The 20,789-nt window shown below is 45.6% G+C and overlaps 1 protein-coding gene and 1 long non-coding RNA gene across 2 annotated transcripts in view; one reads left to right on the forward strand and one right to left on the reverse strand.

The window, feature by feature from the left end:
- Positions 1–2,287: 2,287 nt before the first annotated feature.
- On the reverse strand, positions 2,288–3,421 carry LOC138658171 (uncharacterized). The gene is made up of 3 exons (XR_011317374.1): positions 3,311–3,421; positions 3,090–3,194; positions 2,288–2,997 (listed from the first exon to the last, which is right to left on the reverse strand). It is a non-coding gene; the product is annotated as an uncharacterized lncRNA (long non-coding RNA).
- A 5,331-nt stretch (positions 3,422–8,752) lies between these two features.
- The window catches only part of MFHAS1 (multifunctional ROCO family signaling regulator 1), a 123,047-nt gene continuing 111,010 nt past the window's right edge, over positions 8,753–20,789 (forward strand). The window contains exon 1 of the mRNA XM_069742042.1: positions 8,753–11,936. Within this exon, the coding sequence (XP_069598143.1) occupies positions 9,074–11,936 (2,863 nt within the window). The 5' untranslated portion in view covers positions 8,753–9,073. The remainder of the gene's footprint in view (positions 11,937–20,789) is intronic.

A 20,789-nucleotide genomic window follows, 5' to 3' on the forward strand; every position in this document is an offset into this window, starting at 1 on the left:
TTGCCGTTGGCTGAGTTCGCCCTTAATAATCGGGCCAGCTCGGCTACCTTGGTCTCTCCATTTTTCTGCAATTCTGGGTTCCATCCTCGTTTCTCTTCAGGACAGGTTGAGTCTTCGGACTGTCCTGGTGTGGATTCTGTGGTGGACAGGTTGCAGCAGATCTGGACTCAGGTAGTGGACAATTTGACCTTGTCCCAGGAGAAGGCTCAGCTTTTCGCTAATCGCAGACGCCGTGTGGGACCCCGACTTCGTGTTGGGGATCTGGTTTGGTTATCTTCTCGTCATATTCCTATGAAGGTTTCCTCTCCTAAATTTAAACCTCGTTTTATTGGTCCGTATAGGATTTCTGAGATTCTCAATCCGGTGTCTTTTCGTCTGACCCTCCCAGACTCCTTTTCCATACATAATGTATTCCATAGGTCGTTGTTGAGGAGATACGTGGCACCTATGGTTCCATCTGTGGAGCCTCCTGCCCCTGTTTTGGTGGAGGGGGAATTGGAGTATATTGTGGAGAAGATTTTGGATTCTCGTGTCTCTAGACGGAAACTCCAGTATCTGGTCAAATGGAAGGGTTATGCTCAGGAAGATAATTCCTGGGTTTTTGCCTCTGATGTCCATGCCCCAGATCTTGTTCGTGCCTTTCATGTGGCTCATCCTGGTCGGCCTGGGGGTTCTGGTGAGGGTTCGGTGACCCCTCCTCAAGGGGGGGGTACTGTTGTGAATTCTGTGGCTGAGTTCACTTCTGTGGTCACAAGTGGTATTGCAGTCTCTGGGCTTCCTCCCTCAGGTGTTTTGGTGAGCTCGTTGGCTGCCTTGCTATTTAGCTCCACCTGAGTCTGTCTTCCTTGCTCCTTGTCAATGTTCCAGTGTTGGATCTGAGCTACTGCATCTTTCCTTGGGCCTGCTGCTCTGCTAGATAAGTGCTTCTAGTTTGTTTTCTGTTTTTTCTGTCCAGCTTGCTATTAACTTTTGCTGGAAGCTCTGAGAAGCAGAGGGGTGCACCGCCGTGCTGTTAGTTCGGCACGGTGGGTCTTTTTGCCCCTTTGCGTGGTTTTCGTTTTAGGGTTTTTTGTAGACTGCATAGTTCTCTTTGCTATCCTCGCTCTGTCTAGAATATCGGGCCTCACTTTGCTGAATCTATTTCATTCCTACGTTTGTCTTTTCATCTTGCTAACAGTCATTATATGTGGGGGGCTGCCTATTCCTTTGGGGTATTTCTCTGAGGTAAGTCAGGCTTGTATTTCTATCTTCAGGCTAGTCAGCTCCTCAGGCGGTGCCGAGTTGCATAGGTAGTGATAGGCGCAATCCACTGCTGCTTATAGTTGTGTGAGGATAGATCAGGTACTGCAGTCTACAGAGATTCCACGTCTCAGAGCTCGTCCTATTGTTTTTGGTTATTGCCAGATCTCTGTATGTGCGCTGATTACTGCACGCTGTGTTGCCTGATTGCCAGCCATAACACATATGCCAGTACTCATACTCACTCATACATGTCTGCGCTCATACATATGCCAGTACTCATACTCACTCATACATGTCTGCGCTCATACATATGCCAGTACTCATACTCACTCATACATGTCTGCGCTCATACATATGCCAGTACTCATACTCACTCATACATGTCTGCACTCATACATATGCCAGTACTCATACATGTCTGCGCTCATACATATGCCAGTACTCATACTCACTCATACATGTATGCGCTCATACATATGCCAGTACTCATACATGTCTGCACTCATACATATGCCAGTACTCATACTCACTCATACATGTATGCGCTCATACATATGCCAGTACTCATACTCACTCATACATGTCTGTGCTCACACATATGCCAGTACTCATACTCACTCATACATGTCTGCGCTCATACATATGCCAATACTCATACTCACTCATACATGTCTGCACTCATACATATGCCAGTACTCATACATGTCTGCGCTCATACATATGCCAGTACTCATACATGTCTGCACTCATACATATGCCAGTACTCATACTCACTCATACATGTCTGCGCTCATACATATGCCAGTAGTCATACTCACTCATACATGTCTGCGCTCATACATATGCCAGTACTCATACTCATTCATACATGTCTGCGCTCATACATAGTAAACAAAGAGCTAGCACTCGACTGTAGATGGGATGTAGACGGTGCAAGTGAACGGAGTCAGATGACCCCCAATACTTGAAGAAAACGAATCACTGCACACGTCAGGACAAGTCAATTTTGCTAAAGTGAAAGTTTTTTATTCAAGGTGCAAAAAAGGTTCGAGGACGTAACAAGACAACAGTTCAAATTCTCTAACGTTTCGGCCACACAGTGGCCTTGTTCACAGAGAGAGTAGTGCTGAAAAAATAGAAAAAAAACGTATAAACAAACAATATATACAGTGGTACACAAAATATATACATCATATATACAACTTAATATTGGCTCAGTGTGGAGCAACAGACCACATCCTGAGTCATAGGGGAGATAGAACACATGCCAGTAGGGCTAATATAATGGGCAGGAAAAGGTTGTCACCAATCTGCAGACAACGTAATGTAAAGGGCCATGAAGACAAAGAACCGGGACCTATAGGAGTTAGTACAGACATGGATCCAAAAAAGGAAGGGGAGGAAGGTACGGATCGAGTATACCAGCAGAAGGACAGAATGAAGACACATACCCTCGGTGATAGTCCAAATCGTATCGTATAGTTGATATAGTATTCAAAACGGTACGGCCCCGTGATCCCTTAATAAGGCAATAGGAAAGCAAGAGAGGGTATCGGTATCTGTATGAGATACGTAAGGGTGTATAGATTAATTAGTAAAGAATGAAGGCTGGAATGGTATATGTGATTGGACCCTCAGGTGAAATATGCGGGGATAGAAACATATGGAAAAGGTATTTACCCAGATAGATGTCAGCGGGTACTTAATAGTAAAACTATGTATAGAAGAAGTACACTAGTCCAATGTGGGCTTCAGCTGAAATAAAGAACACGTACATGTATCTATATACATATTTACACAAGTATATGTGACGGGTGGTATGTGCTCTGATTAAGAAAAATAACTACCAGAGGTCGTACTGTAACACAAGTTCCAAGGACTTCCACGGAAGGAATGTGGAAGGCAGGAGCAAGCAGCATAAGATAAGCCCGTGTGGGTAAACCCGTCAAATTCTGTAAAGAGATATACCATATAGAGTGTATGATGGTAAACTGCATGGGGAGTTAAATAAAAATCCGTGGTCAAGCCACAATAGTGTTATTGCATCCGGAGAGAAAAAAACACATACCTCGGGTACTTTGCACAGCAAGAGTTGTAGGGCAAGAATAGAAGGAGTTGTGTCCAGAAATAGGCCCTTGAGTTACATGCTAGTGTGGCGTGGGTTCACCTATATTGTATCTAAACAGAGATGCATGTTTAGAAAAGAGCGGTACAATTGCATAACGAGCACTTATCTGTGGTCTGTATCTCACATCCATTGGTGGTGCAGGGGTCACATCGTCCGCAAAGGTGGTCCAGGGTAATGCGCCGACACACAACAGTGTCCTGGCGGAGGAGGCGGATATGTCATGCGGCCGGATGACGCTGCTATAAAGGGACCCGGCCAGAAGTGCGGGGAGCAGACCTGCAGCTGCGCAGAATAATCAAAGCGCCGGAGTGCAGGGACAGCCAGAGGAGGCCCGCGCCTGCGCAGTGCCCCTAGTATACTGGTGGGCGGCCAGGAGGGACAGCGCGCCGTCCTGAAAGGAGTGGGCGGGAGCGACCCGACAGTCCACGCTTGCGTACTAACACCAAGAAGCATCGGTGTAAGGCGCAAGCGCAGTAGGAAAACCGGAGTGAATGCAATGAAGTGTGTTGTGTGATGATGTTATCACCGAAGTGGAAATGTGAGGCTGGCGTGAATAAAGGGACAAAACGAGGGGACAGCTATAGAACCCCCTGTAGTGTACTGACAGAAGCAATTAATCACATATGTAGAAGGAAGAGAGATGCCTATATGAGTATATATATACACAGGGAAATGCAGGCCCAAGTCCATGTTAATGCATAGTGTCAGCTGAAGTATAGTACGAATTCTACAGGTGCAGTGGGTTAGTTGGCCTAAGGAAAAATAGAAACCTGGTTAAGATAGCCATTCAAGTTCCCTATTAAGACCCCTAGGGTGAAGAGTGTCTAGCGTGTAGATCCAGTAAGACTCCCGCTGTTTGAGCAATTGGATGTGGTTCCCCCCACGTCTAGGGCGCGGGACTTTCTCTTACCACGTCTAATAGTGGATTTATGACTAGAGATCCTATTCCTGATAGCTTGGGTGGTTTCCCCCACATATAGTAGTCCACACGGACATTTGATGACATAGACTACAAAGTTCGATTCGCATGTGTAATAGTCCCTAATTGGGAAAGCCTTCCCAGTGTGTGGATGTAAAACTTCATTGCCTTTGATGATGTTAGAGCAACACATGCAATTCAGACAGGGAAATGTGCCCGTTCTTTTCTGTCCTGTCAGTGTCCTATGTGGCCGTGATCTAGATGAGCCTAAGGGTACCGTCACACAGTGCAATTTTCATCGCTACGACGGTACGATCCGTGACGCTCCAGCGTCGTAACAATATCGTTCCAGCGTCGTAGACTGCTGTCACACTTTGCAATCTACGACGCTGGAGCGATAATTTCATGACGTATGTGCGATGTAGAAGCCGTTGGTTACTATGCGCACATCGTATACGATATATGTTACACCATGCAATCATGCCGCCACAGCGGGACACTAGACGACGAAAGAAAGTTTCAAACGATCTGCTACGACGTACGATTCTCAGCGGGGTCCCTGATCGCAGGAGCGTGTCAGACACTGCGATCTCGTAACTATATCGCTCGAACGTCACGAATCGTGCCGTCGTAGCGATCAAAATTGCACTGTGTGACGGTACCCTAAGTCGGCCCGTACCACCTTATCTTTTACATTGTTAGGACGTCTCATGCTCATTAGGGGGGGTTCTCTGAAAATAGGGATCTGTGGATAGGCTTTATTCAAGAGTGGCCAATGACCCCGAATGATGTTGTGAATTTTGTGCATGGTCGGGTGGTGGTTATGCACGAAGGGGAGTCTGGGTTTTTTTTGTGTGTTACTTACGGGGTTGCTGGTACTGTCAAGAGCTTTGGAAGATTCAAGTTCAAGGAGTTTTGTTGGATAATTACGTGCCCTAAATTTATCTGCCATTTCGTTTACTCTGGTGTTTCTGGTCACTGGGTTAGACACAATTCTAGCAACTCTCTTGAACTGTGATCTAGGAAGACTGTCCCGTGTGGGCTTAGGGTGGCAGCTATTATAAAGTAGTAAACTGTTACAATCCGTTGGTTTTACATATAAGTCAGTACTCAGAAGCCCAGTGGGATCTTTAAGAATTTTTGTGTCCAGAAATGCAATCTCCTCGTGGTGTTGTGCCAATGTAAATGATAGTTCTGGTCTAGCCCCATTGATGGTGTCAAAAAATTCCTGTAAACTTGACTGATCACCTTTCCATATACAGAAAATATCGTCTATGTATCTGTAGCATGTGAGGGCATTCTGTTGGAAGATCGGGTTGGAATATACATGTGTAAGCTCAAAATGATTCATGTATATATTGGCATATGCCGGGGCCACATTGGACCCCATAGCGGTGCCGCATGTCTGTAGAAAGAAATCATCCTCAAACATGAAGAAGTTTTCTCTTAGGACCAAATTAAGTAAATCGATACATAGATTCTGTAAGTCGGTATCAACATCGGCTTCACGAAGGGTTAATGCTACAGCTTCAATACCCCTGTCATGCTTAATGGAGGTGTAAAGACTGTTTACATCTAGAGTACACAGGGTACTCTCCGGAGGAACGCTCATACATATGCCAGTACTCATACTCACTCATACATGTCTACTGTTGTGAATTCTGTTGTCGGGCTCCCTCCTGTGGTCATGAATGGTACTTCGGCTGGTTCTGTCCATGGACTTCCTCTGGTGGGTGTTTCTGAGTTTCCTTCCACAGGTGACAAGGTTAATTCGTTAGCTGGCTGCTCTATTTAACTCCATTTAGATCTTTGCTCCATGCCACCTGTCAATGTTCCAGTATTGGTCTAGTTCACTCCAGGATCGTTCTTGTGACCTGTCCTCCCAGCAGAAGCTAAGTTCCTGTTGTTTTTCTTTGGTTTGCTATTTTTCTGTCCAGCTTGCTATTTTTATTTCTGTCTTGCTTGCTGGAAGCTCTGGGACGCAGAGGGAGCGCCTCCGCACCGTGAGTCGGTGCGGAGGGTCTTTTTGCGCCCTCTGCGTGGTCTTTTTGTAGGTTTTTGTGCTGACCGCAAAGCAACCTTTCCTATCCTCGGTCTGTTCAGTAAGTCGGGCCTCACTTTGCTAAATCTATTTCATCTCTGTGTTTGTATTTTCATCTTTACTCACAGTCATTATATGTGGGGGGCTGCCTATTCCTTTGGGGAATTTCTCTGAGGCAAGGTAGGCTTTATTTTTCTATCTTCAGGGCTAGCTAGTTCCTTAGGCTGTGCCGAGTTGCATAGGGAGCGGTAGGAGCAATCCACGGCTATTTCTAGTGTGTTTGATAGGTTTAGGGATTGCGGTCAGCAGAGTTCCCACGTCCCAGAGCTCGTCCTTATTATCAGTAACTATCAGGTCTTTCCGTGTGCTCTTAACCACCAGGTTCATTATTGTCCTGACCACCAGGTCATAACAGTCTACACTCATACATATGCCAGTACTCATACTCACTCATACACATATGTCTGCACTCACACATGTGCCAGTACTGATACTCACTCATACATGTCTGCACTCACACATGTGCCAGTACTCACACTCATACATATATGCCTGCACTCACACATGTGCCTGTACTCACACATGTGCCTGCACTCACACTCATACATACAGGTCCTTCTCAAAAAATTAGCATATAGTGTTAAATTTCATTATTTACCATAATGTAATGATTACAATTAAACTTTCATATATTATAGATTCATTATCCACCAACTGAAATTTGTCAGGTCTTTTATTGTTTTAATACTGATGATTTTGGCATACAACTCCTGATAACCCAAAAAACCTGTCTCAATAAATTAGCATATTTCACCCATCCAATCAAATAAAAGTGTTTTTTAATAACAAACAAAAAAACCATCAAATAATAATGTTCAGTTATGCACTCAATACTTGGTCGGGAATCCTTTGGCAGAAATGACTGCTTCAGTGCGGCGTGGCATGGAGGCAATCAGCCTGTGACACTGCTGAGATGTTATGGAGGCCCAGGATGCTTCAATAGCGGCCTTAAGCTCATCCAGAGTGTTGGGTCTTGCGTCTCTCAACTTTCTCTTCACAATATCCCACAGATTCTCTATGGGGTTCAGGTCAGGAGAGTTGGCAGGCCAATTGAGCACAGTAATACCATGGTCAGTAAACCATTTACCAGTGGTTTTGGCACTGTGAGCAGGTGCCAGGTCGTGCTGAAAAATGAAATCTTCATCTCCATAAAGCATTTCAGCCGATGGAAGCATGAAGTGCTCCAAAATCTCCTGATAGCTAGCTGCATTGACCCTGCCCTTGATGAAACACAGTGGACCAACACCAGCAGCTGACATGGCACCCCACACCATCACTGACTGTGGGTACTTGACACTGGACTTCAGGCATTTTGGCATTTCCTTCTCCCCAGTCTTCCTCCAGACTCTGGCACCTTGATTTCCGAATGACATGCAAAATTTGCTTTCATCAGAAAAAAGTACTTGGGACCACTTAGCAACAGTCCAGTGCTGCTTCTCTGTAGCCCAGGTCAGGCGCCTCTGCCGCTGTTTATGGTTCAAAAGTGGCTTTACCTGGGGAATGCGGCACCTGTAGCCCATTTCCTGCACACGCCTGTGCACGGTGGCTCTGGATGTTTCCACACCAGACTCAGTCCACTGCTTCCTCAGGTTCCCCAAGGTCTGGAATCGGTCCTTCTCCACAATCTTCCTCAGGGTCCGGTCTCCTCTTCTCGTTGTACAGCGTTTTCTGCCACATTGTTTCCTTCCAACAGACTTACCATTGAGGTGCCTTGATACAGCACTCTGGGAACAGCCTATTTGTTGAGAAATTTCTTTCTGGGTCTTACCCTCTTGCTTGAGGGTGTCAATGATGGTCTTCTTGACATCTGTCAGGTCGCTAGTCTTACCCATGATGGGGGTTTTGAGTAATGAACCAGGCAGGGAGTTTATAAAAGCCTCAGGTATCTTTTGCATGTGTTTAGGGTTAATTAGTTGATTCAGAAGATTAGGGTAATAGGTCGTTTAGAGAACCTTTTCTTGATATGCTAATTTATTGAGACAGGTTTTTTGGGTTATCAGGAGTTGTATGCCAAAATCATCAGTATTAAAACAATAAAAGACCTGACAAATTTCAGTTGGTGGATAATGAATCTATAATATATGAAAGTTTAATTGTAATCATTACATTATGGTAAATAATGAAATTTAACACTATATGCTAATTTTTTGAGAAGGACCTGTATATGCCTGCACTCACACTCATACATATATGCCTGCACTCACACATGTGCCTGCACTCACACTCATACATATATGCCTGCACTCACACATGTCCCGGTGCTCATACGTTTCTGTACTCGGCAGGTTTGGCTACCCGTAATGCACAGCGGCGCGTAGAGCGGACGAGGCCCCTCTAGCATGTCTCCATAGCCGCGGTCGCTAGGTGGCGCGGCGCCTCCACAGAGCAGGCCGTGCACTTCCACTAGTGGGCTATCTCCCTTCCCAGTCAGTCCCCACCCTGTGATTTCCTAGGGAGGAGAGAGGAGCAGGTTAGGAGTCATCTCCACGGAGGCAGCACTGACACTCCGGCGCCGCTGCTGCCGACACTCCGCCTTCACAATAGCTGTCTCCATCCCTCCCTGCGGCACAGCCGGGCGGCCACCATTGCCCTGCTCTCCTATGAAGAAGCATGCCCCCCTGTCCGCGGGCTCCGGTGTGCCCGGTGCGCACCATGCGGCATCACTGACAGGCGCCCCGTCCCCATGATGATGGCGGCACCCAAGGATGCCTGCGACCTGAAGAGCGCCCGCCTATGGAGGGACGCGGCGCTGCGCTCCAGGAAGCTGCGGAGCAGCCTGCGCCAGCTCACCCTCAGCTGCGGCGAGCACAGCAAGCTGGTCCTGCCCGAGGACCTGGGCGACGTGGAGGTGCTGAACCTGGGCAACAACTCCCTGGAGGACGTGCCCGAGGGCCTGCCTGCCGGCAACCTGCATGTGCTGATCCTGCGCAGGAACAAGCTGCTGAGCGTGCCCTCCGCCGTGTACCAGCTGGGCAGGCTCACCGAGCTGGACATGAGCCACAACCGGCTGGCCTGCCTGACGGAGGCCGTGGGGCTGCTGAGCCAGCTGAAGAAGCTGTGCCTGAGCCACAACCGGCTGCACACCTTGCCCCGGCAGATCGGCGCCCTGGCGCTCCTGGAGGAGCTGGACGTCAGCTTCAACCGTGTGAGCCACCTGCCGGACACCATGCACGGGCTGGCCCGCCTGCGAGCCCTGGACCTGGACCACAACGAGCTGGGCAGCTTCCCCCAGCAGATCCTGCAGCTCCCTGCACTGGAGGAGCTGGACTTCTCTGGGAACAAGATGCTCTGCAGCAGCTGCGCCGGCTCCCTTCCTGATGGCATACAGGCCATGAAGCCCCTGAAGATCCTGTGGCTGAGCAGCACCGGACTCTTCACCTTACCGGACTCCTTCTGTGAGCTGAAGCATCTGGAGAGCCTGATGCTGGACAACAACAACCTCTCCTCCTTACCTGAGGGCTTTGGGTCCCTGCAGAGACTGAGGATGATCAACCTGTCCTCCAACAGCTTCCAGGACTTCCCCAGGACCCTGCTGGTGCTCCAGGACCTGGAGGAGGTCTACCTGAGCCGGAATAAGCTGACCGTGCTGCCAGAGGGCATCTCCAGCTTGTTCAGGCTGGTCACCTTGTGGCTGGATAACAACAGGCTTAGGTACTTGCCAGACACCATTGTGGAGCTGGGCTTACTGGAGGAGCTGGTATTGCAAGGTAACCAAATCGCAATTCTCCCAGATCACTTTGGGAAGCTGTCCAAAGTCAACATCTGGAAGATCAAAGACAACCCTCTCATTCAGCCTCCTTATGAGGTGTGTATGAAGGGGATCCCCTACATTGCTGCTTATCAGAAGGAACTTGCCCATTCCCAACCTGCGGTGAAGCCGAGGTTAAAATTAGTCCTCACTGGCCTAAAGGATGCTGGCAAGACTGTGCTGAGGCATTGCTTGACGGATGGCCAGCAGGCCAGCTGCATACTGGGCAATACTGGGATCGAGGTCACTAACTGGACAGCTGATGCCGAGCGAGGCCTGACTTTCATCGTGTACGATTTAGCTGGGGACCAGAGCTATGACATCATTAACCCTTTCTTCCTTTCCCCTGGTGCTCTATATATCCTAGCCGTTAATCTAAAGTCCTATGTTTCGAAGCGGTTTTATATGTCTGTAGGCTACTTCCTACATTTTGTCAGTGCCAAGGTGCCACATGCAGTTGTATGCATCGTAGGGACCCATGCAGACTTATGTGAGGAGACGGACATTGAAGAGAAATGCCTTGATATCCACCACCAGATAGCTCTGCAGGAGAAGAAGGATTCGGAGACCTTACAGAACCTGGCACAGACTGTTGATGAAGCTCTTAGCCAAGACTATGACATGCGTGCCTCAAACCCTCACGCAGCTTTTTATGGTGTCAGCGATAAAAATCTGAGGAGGAAGAAAGCCCAGTTCCAATACTTAATGAATAACCGTCTTCAGATCCTCTCCCCCGTCCTCTGTGTCGGCTGCCACAATTATTCCAACGTTAGGCGCTTGAGGGAAAAGCTTCTTTCTGTAGCAGAACACCGGGAGATTTTCCCAAACTTGCATCGAGTTCTTCCCAAATCTTGGCAAATGCTGGAAGAATTGCACTTTAAACCTCAGGAGCTGTGGCTGACCTGGTGGGATTCGGCCCGTCTCGGCCTACAGGCCGGCCTAACCGAGGACAGGCTGCAGAGCGCCCTGTCTTACTTACACGAGAGCGGCAAGCTGCTCTACTTTGAAGACAATGCCACTCTTAAAGAGTACGTTTTTCATAATCTGACAAAGCTGATTGACATCTTGAATGTCTTTTTCCAGAGGGACGCCTCCGTCTTGTTCCAGAAACTCATGAGCGACGCCAATGTGGACGACTTGAGGGCTACCCAGTTACATCATTACGTGGAAGGGTTTTTGCTTCACGGACTATTGCCCACTCATGTCATTAAATTACTTCTTAAGCCACATATCAAAACTCAACAAGACTTGCAGCTCATACTCGAGCTTCTGGAGAAGATGGGGCTGTGTTACTGCATCAATAAACCCAAGTCCAAACCACTGAATGGGGCACCTGCTTGGTACACGTTCCCGTGCTATGTGAAGAACGAGGTTCCTCATGCCGAGGCCTGGATCAATGGGACAAGCCTATCGGGACAATCTCTGGCAGTAGAGCAGCTTCAGATAGAATACAGCTTCCCATTTATATTCCCCCCTGGCTTGTTTGCCCGCTTTAGTGTCCAGATTAATAGTCACATAGTGCACCGTTCGGATGGTAAATTTCAGATCTTTGCCTACAGGGGAAAAGTGCCAGTTGTGGTGAGCTTTCGACCATCAAAAGGGGCCTTACAGTCAGACATCTTGTCTATCGCCAGCCATGCCTCACTACCCAATATCTGGACTGCATGGCAGGCAATAACCCCCCTGGTAGAAGAGCTGAATGCACTATTACAAGAATGGCCGGGCCTGTATTACACAGTACATGTTCTATGCTCCAAGTGCCTTAAGAGAGGATCACCCAACCCACACACCTTCCCAGGTAAGACACTGCGCCCATCTTGTAGAGGCAGTGCGGCTGCTTTCTGCGTTACTTTGGTTTTTGAGAAAAGAGATGAGTATATTACAGTGGGTTACATAAGAGTAGGATGTGGAGGAAGATGAAGGGTCCAGATCCGGCCTTCTATTCTGAATATCTTCCTAAGAAAGGCAGAAATGGGTGTCTTTTTCCAGTTGCCATGGCTATGATCAAAGCAATCTATTGTAGACCCTGTATTTGTAAACACACAGCCATTTCCATGACAACCAGAATGAAACTATCCATTGTTTAGATAACGGATTATACCCAACATGGAAAACAATGCGGCATGGGGTTATGGTTCATACAACTATGTCACGGAGAAAGAGATTTATGTGTTAAAGGGTTCCATCCCTTTAAGTTGATCGTTCTTTTTATCAGTAGCTGCCATTGAAAACTCAGGTTGGAGTAGAATCATCTGTAAACTATATACGGTATATAGAAACATGTAGCTGGGACCTGTGGTGCGGTATGGCTATGTCCTCTCACATGCCTGATTTGGGTGCCTGCATAAAGGATATGAAGGGAACACATTTTGGCTCCTATAGCCTCATGGTACTCTTCCAATTTTCAAAATTTCAGCTATGTTTTCTATTTTTTTTTTTGCAGCCATCATCTAGGGGTCTGTGATGTAACAGACAGCAGGCCAATGCCATCTGTGTTGCATCCGTGTGCTGCAGATTAAGTTATAAGGAAATGTGGAGCCATAGTTCGGCTTGTGTAGACGACTATGTTATCAGTCCAAGTGTTACCCAACATCATCATACAGGGTCTGTCCGGGAAAAAAAATTGCAGCATGCCATAGTTTTAGCTGATGTTTGGATCGCACTCGGCAATGCAAGTCACTGAGTCTGTGGAAAACATTGGGCTTCACTCGGATGACATCTGAGTGCAGCCCGATTTCCGCAGACTGACACAATTGAGAAGATGGAGGCATTGGTTTCTCCATCTTCTCATACGAGAGAATCGGAGCAGACTTATCGTCATACTCTCATCAAACTGTAATCCGAATTTAACGAGTGTGATTTGCATAATTGACCCGAATCTCTCGAATTAAAGAATACATGCGCAAGTGGCCCCAGCCTTACTATGATGCCCACTAAGAACCCACAGAAAACATACTTGTATGTTATTCAGCACCACATCTTAACAGATAATTACTTTAGGAAGGTTTAGGTTGCTTGATGTAATATGCATTGGGTAAAATATAAGTCTGCATTCACATGTTGCAGGTTTTCTTTAGCTACATACAGAAGATATATATGTGTGTGTATATATATATATATATATATATATATATATATATATATATATATATATATATATATATATATATATATTATTCTGACTTGGGAGCAGCTGTGACGTGTCTCATTAGACCATCATTAGGACGCTTTCCTGTTTCTTAGCAGGTCATTGACACTGAGATGTTTTGTTACAGAGTAAGTTAGATAAAACGTTTCCACAGCCCATGATCAGCAGATGACTATGTACTGACATCTAAGCACATGTGATCAAGAACTACCCGAAAAGAATCGGGTAACAGAAGAGGCCCATGTATCTATATGGAAATATCCTCGACACTACAGAGGTGCACATGCCATTGTTTTGCGGCCCGTAGGCATTTTCAGCACCTTCATATTTGTGACTCCTTTGTGTTCGTTACTCCAGAAAAGAAAATATTTGTGCACAGATTTGGCGTTCTCCACCCTAGCTTATGATGGCTGTAAAACATTTTGCTGTTTATGTAACCATCATAGATTACAGTGGAGATCGCTGTGCTCGTGTGAATCATGAAGGCTTTTACCCTGGAGTTTCAAACAAGCAGAGGGCTGAAAGTCACTCACTAAGAGTCCCAGAGATGAGACCACCTACTGATCAGACATTTATGGCATTTGTTGTCAAATCATAAGACATCTTTAACCCCTTAACGACCGCCGATACGCCTTTTAACGGCGGCAGGTAAGGGTACTTAAACCACAGCGCCGTTAATTAACGGCGCTGTGGAAAAAATGTATAGCGCCCCCCCAGAGTCGGATTTTCTCTGGGGTCTCGGTTGCCGGAGGGTAGCCGAAACCCCAGAGAACATGATTCGGGTCGGATTTTACCGACCCCGAGTTACGATCGCCGGTAAGACTTCGCTACACTCATCAGGAGGGCGTTAAACTAGAAGAAGAGGGGACGGGAAGAAAAACATTAGACTCGAACAAAGACGACCCAGGAAAACATACTCAGAAGGGAGGTAAGAACATTTCTAAAACAATCCACAGTGAGGAGATTGGAACAAAACAAAATCCTCTAAACTGCATGCTCGCAAACGCCAGAAGCCTGACAAACAAGATGGAAGAACTAGAAGCAGAAATATCTACAGGTAACTTTGACATAGTGGGAATAACCGAGACATGGTTAGATGAAAGCTATGACTGGGCAGTTAACTTACAGGGTTACAGTCTGTTTAGAAAGGATCGTAAAAATCGGAGAGGAGGAGGGGTTTGTCTCTATGTAAAGTCTTGTCTAAAGTCCACTTTAAGGGAGGATATTAGCGAAGGGAATGAGGATGTCGAGTCCATATGGGTTGAAATTCATGGAGGGAAAAATGGTAACAAAATTCTCATTGGGGTCTGTTACAAACCCCCAAATATAACAGAAAGCATGGAAAGTCTACTTCTAAAGCAGATAGATGAAGCTGCAACCCATAATGAGGTCCTGGTTATGGGGGACTTTAACTACCCGGATATTAACTGGGAAACAGAAACCCATAAAGGCAACAGGTTTCTGCTAATAACCAAGAAAAATTATCTTTCACAATTGGTGCAGAATCCAACCAGAGGAGCAGCACTTTTAGACCTAATACTATCTAATAGACCTGACAGAATAACAAATCTGCAGGTGGTTGGGCATTTAGGAAATAGCGACCACAATATTGTGCAGTTTCACCTGTCTTTCACTAGGGGGACTTGTCAGGGAGTCACAAAAACATTGAACTTTAGGAAGGCAAAGTTTGAACAGCTTAGAGATGCCCTTAATCTGGTAGACTGGGACAATATCCTCAGAAATGAGAATACAGATAATAAATGGGAAATGTTTAAGAACATCCTAAATAGGCAGTGTAAGCGGTTTATACCTTGTGGGAATAAAAGGACTAGAAATAGGAAAAACCCAATGTGGCTAAACAAAGAAGTAAGACAGGCAATTAACAGTAAAAAGAAAGCATTTGCACTACTAAAGCAGGATGGCACCATTGAAGCTCTAAAAAACTATAGGGAGAAAAATACTTTATCTAAAAAACTAATTAAAGCTGCCAAAAAGGAAACAGAGAAGCACATTGCTAAGGAGAGTAAAACTAATCCCAAACTGTTCTTCAACTATATCAATAGTAAAAGAATAAAAACTGAAAATGTAGGCCCCTTAAAAAATAGTGAGGAAAGAGTGGTTGTAGATGACGAGGAAAAAGCTAACATATTAAACACCTTCTTCTCCACGGTATTCACGGTGGAAAATGAAATGCTAGGTGAAATCCCAAGAAACAATGAAAACCCTATATTAAGGGTCACCAATCTAACCCAAGAAGAGGTGCGAAACCGGCTAAATAAGATTAAAATAGATAAATCTCCGGGTCCGGATGGCATACACCCACGAGTACTAAGAGAACTAAGTAATGTAATAGATAAACCATTATTTCTTATTTTTAGTGACTCTATAGCGACAGGGTCTGTTCCGCAGGACTGGCGCATAGCAAATGTGGTGCCAATATTCAAAAAGGGCTCTAAAAGTGAACCTGGAAATTATAGGCCAGTAAGTCTAACCTCTATTGTTGGTAAAATATTTGAAGGGTTTCTGAGGGATGTTATTCTGGATTATCTCAATGAGAATAACTGTTTAACTCCATATCAGCATGGGTTTATGAGAAATCGCTCCTGTCAAACCAATCTAATCAGTTTTTATGAAGAGGTAAGCTATAGACTGGACCACGGTGAGTCATTGGACGTGGTATATCTCGATTTTTCCAAAGCGTTTGATACCGTGCCGCACAAGAGGTTGGTACACAAAATGAGAATGCTTGGTCTGGGGGAAAATGTGTGTAAATGGGTTAGTAACTGGCTTAGTGATAGAAAGCAGAGGGTGGTTGTAAATGGTATAGACTCTAACTGGGTCGCTGTGACCAGTGGGGTACCGCAGGGGTCAGTATTGGGACCTGTTCTCTTCAACATATTCATTAATGATCTGGTAGAAGGTTTACACAGTAAAATATCGATATTTGCAGATGATGCAAAACTATGTAAAGCAGTTAATACAAGAGAAGATAGTATTCTGCTACAGATGGATCTGGATAAGTTGGAAACTTGGGCTGAAAGGTGGCATATGAGGTTTAACAATGATAAATGTAAGGTTATACACATGGGAAGAGGGAATCAATATCACCATTACACACTGAACGGGAAACCACTGGGTAAATCTGACAGGGAGAAGGACTTGGGGATCCTAGTTAATGATAAACTTACCTGGAGCAGCCAGTGCCAGGCAGCAGCTGCCAAGGCAAACAGGATCATGGGGTGCATTAAAAGAGGTCTGGATACACATGATGAGAGCATTATACTGCCTCTGTACAAATCCCTAGTTAGACCGCACATGGAGTACTGTGTCCAGTTTTGGGCACCGGTGCTCAGGAAGGATATAATGGAACTAGAGAGAGTACAAAGGAGGGCAACAAAATTAATAAAGGGGATGGGAGAACTACAATACCCAGATAGATTAGCGAAATTAGGATTATTTAGTCTAGAAAAAAGACGACTGAGGGGCGATCTAATAACCATGTATAAGTATATAAGGGGACAATACAAATATCTCGCTGAGGATCTGTTTATACCAAGGAAGGTGACGGGCACAAGGGGGCATTCTTTGCGTCTGGAGGAGAGAAGGTTTTTCCACCAACATAGAAGAGGATTCTTTACTGTTAGGGCAGTGAGAATCTGGAATTGCTTGCCTGAGGAGGTGGTGATGGCGAACTCAGTCGAGGGGTTCAAGAGAGGCCTGGATGTCTTCCTGGAGCAGAACAATATTGTATCATACAATTATTAGGTTCTGTAGAAGGACGTAGATCTGGGTATTTATTATGATGGAATATAGGCTGAACTGGATGGACAAATGTCTTTTTTCGGCCTTACTAACTATGTTACTATGTTACTATGTATGTAATTAACCGTTTACCGGCGGTCGCAAAAAAAACCCCGCGATTTCCCATTTAATTTCTCTGTCCTCCTATGTGATCGCACATCAGAGGACAGAGAAATGTGGTCCCCGATAGCCCCCGATACTCACCCGTCTCCCCCGATGCTCCTCGGGGCTCCCGATGGGCGCCGCCATCTTTTTCCGGGCAAAAAATGGCGGGCACATGCGCAGTGCGCCCACCGGCCGGCACCCGGCAGATCTTTGGGGTCTCGGCTCTCGGGGGTAGCCGAGACCCCAAACAACATGATTGGGGTCGGTTTTTACCGACCCCTGTTTTGCGATCGCCGGTAATTAACTGTTTACCGGCAACCGTAAAAAGAAAAAAAAAAAAGCGGCGTGTCATTCTCTCATTCTCTGTCCTCTGATGTGATCGCACATCAGAGGACAGAGAAATAGGGGGATCGGGGACCCTGTTATACTTACAGGTGTCCATGGGTCCTCCTGTGTCCCCTCCTGGCCGCCGGCTTCTTCCTCCAGGAAGAAAATGGCGGGCGCATGCGCAGTGCGCCCGCCGTGATGTGCCGGCCAGCAGAGGAAGATTCTTCCTCTTGTTTCAGTTTGGTCACTGTGAGATCCTATCACAGAGATCAAAATAAAAAAAATAGTAAATAACCCCCCCCTTTATCACCCCCTTAGTTAGGAAAAAATAATAAAATTTAAAAAAGTATGTATTTCTATTTTCCAATTAGGGTTAGGGCTAGGTTTAGGATTAGGGTTGGGGATAAATTTAGGGTTAGGGTTGGGGCTAAAGTTAGGGTTGGTGCTAAAGTGAGGGTTAGGGTTGGGGCTAAAGTTAGGGCTAGGGTTAGGGTTGGTGCTAAAGTTAGGGTTGGGGCTAAAGTTAGGGCTAAGGTTAGGGTTGGTGCTAAAGTTAGGGTTGGTGCTAAAGTTAGGGTTGGGGCTACAGTTAGGGTTGGGGCTACACTTAGGGTTAGGGTTGGGGCTAAAGTTAGAGTTGGGGTTAGGGTTATGTTTGGGATTAGGGTTAGGTTTGGGATTAGGGTTAAGGTTAGGGTTGGGATTAGGGTTAGGTTTGAGGTTAGGGTTGAGATTATGATTAGGGGTGTGTTGGGTTTAGGGATTTGGTTAGGGTTGGGATTAGGGTAGGGGTGTTTTGGGGTTAGGGTTTTGATTAGGGTTATGGATTGGGGTGGGATTAGCGTTAGAGGTGTGTTAGGGTTACGGTTGGAGTTAGAATTGGGGGGTTTCCACTGTTTAGGTACATCAGGGTGTCTCCAAACGCGACAGCCAATTTTGCGCTCAAAAAGTCAAATGGTGCTCCCTCCCTTCTGAGCTCTGCTCAGAAGTGCTCAAAGTGGTTACCACACATCTAGATAAGTTCCTTGGGGGGTCTAGTTTCCAAAATAGTGTCACTTGTGTGGGGTTTCCACTGTTTAGTCACATTGGGGCTCTCCAAACGCGACATGGCGTCCGATCTGAATTCCAGCCAATTCTGCATTGAAAAACTCAAACGGTGCTCCTTCTCTTCCAAGTCCTGCCGTGCGCCCATACAGTGGTTTACCCCCACTTTTGGGGTATCGGCGTATTCAGGAGAAATTGCACAACAAATTGTGTGGTTCATTTTCTCTTTTTACACTTGTGAAAATAAAAAAAATTGGTTCTGAAGTAAAATGTTTGCAAAAAAAAGTTAAATGTTCATTTTTTCCTTCCACATTGTTTCAGTTGCTATGAAGCACGTCAAGGGTTAATAAACTTCTTGAATGTGGTTTTGAGCACCTTGAGGGGTGTAGTTCTTAGAATGGTGTCAAGTTTGGGTATTTTCTGTCATGTACACCCCTCAAAGTGACTTTAAATGTGAGATGGTCCCTAAAAAAAATGGTTTTGTAAATTTTGTTGTAAAAATGCGAAATTGCTGGTCAACTTTTAACCCTTATAACTTCCTAACAAAAAAAAAATGTTTCCAAAATTTTGCTGATATAAAGTAGACATGTGGGAAATGTTATTTATTAACTATTTTGTGTGACATATCTCTCTGATTTAAGGGCATAAAAACTCAAAGTTTGAAAATTGCAAAATTTTAAACATTTTCGCCATATTTCCGTTTTTTTTCATAAATAATCGCAAGTAATATCGAAGAAATGTTACCACTAACATGAAGTACAATATGTCACGAAAAAACAATCTCAGAATCAGCGGGATCCGTTAAAGCGTTCCAGAGTTATAACCTCATAAAGTGACAGTGGTCAGAATTGTAAAAATTGGCTCGGTCATTAAGTACCAAATTGGCTCGGTCACTAAGGGGTTAAAGGGGTGGTCTGGCCTTAGGGTATAAGACTGTAGTTACTCCATGTGAATGCAGACTTGTGAATCCTCATAGGATGCGGACTGTGCGTGCACTGTGAGGATTTTCTGGCGCTGTTAGCATTCTCCAGTGCCGTGAGAAGGCGGTCTTGTGAGCACAAGTACGCGATTTGCATACCTCCGGCCACATTCCGACTAGTTGTGTCCATCCTCACTCAATTCAGTTGCATTGAGCGAGGTCGTGCACGTCTAGTCGGCATATGACCACGTGTATGGAAGTCGCATACTTACGGTCACACACCTGCTGCTCATAGTGCTGAAAAATATTCACAGTGCGCAATGTGAGAAATGTGAGGAATCACAAGTCCGCAGTCGCAGTGACTGCAGACTTGTACCCTAAGGCCGGACAACCCCTTTAAGTTTTAGCGTGGCCTTAGAAAGTGGTCCATTGTAGCATTATGACCCTTGGGCCAAAAACATTTGTACACCCCTTGTCTAGTTTTTCTTACTTCTTAGCACATTTCTTCAGCTCTAAAGCCCCCCACACACATTCGATAGCTTTGGCTTGAGCTGTGGTTTGGTCGATCATTTGGCCAGCAGCTATCTCGACTGTTTCTCCCATGTACAGGAGCACCCGCTCGGCCAAGTTCTCCTGTGTTTTCTGTGGGAGATCTGCTGCTAAACATGTCCGATGGCGGCTTATCTCACAGTGAACAAAAGGCTTGGTGGTCCGAAATCAGTCATCCGGATGCTGAAATCCCTCAACATTCAGTTGATTAGGCTGTTATTGGCAGGTTCGGACGATGCAAGTATAATGTGCATACACAATTCTTTCTTTCTGGGCACAACATGACTCCAGGTAGTGCTCAGTGATCCATACGTCCAGGGGCGTAACTACAACAGGTGCAGGGGTTGCAATCGCTCCCGGGCCCTGGAGCCTAGGGGCCCCTAAAAGTCCCTTTGACCTATAGAAAAAGACTATTGCTCTTAAAGACTTAAAATATTTTGGGGCCCCGTTGGAGCTTTCGCACGAGTTTCAAGTTACACCATTGCATACATGTCTAGCACAACTAGTCTATGACCAGATATGGCCCATTTCAGTCTAGATCACACAATTCATGTGTTTTTTTAAAAGTATTATGAAATATGTAACTTTGTTTAGTGTAAAGAATATATAAATATTTCTTATAAATGAAAATGTCACAATCAGCTTATTACAATCCATTGTTTGCGAGGTTCTCAGTTATTGCCCAGCTTTTGTATTTAGTGGAACAGCCCACACTCAATTTCTCACCAACCTCTCACATAAATTCTGTCTCTAGTCAT

The sequence above is a fragment of the Ranitomeya imitator genome, chromosome 1 (assembly GCF_032444005.1).
Source record: "Ranitomeya imitator isolate aRanImi1 chromosome 1, aRanImi1.pri, whole genome shotgun sequence".
Classification (NCBI taxonomy): Eukaryota; Metazoa; Chordata; class Amphibia; order Anura; family Dendrobatidae; genus Ranitomeya; species Ranitomeya imitator.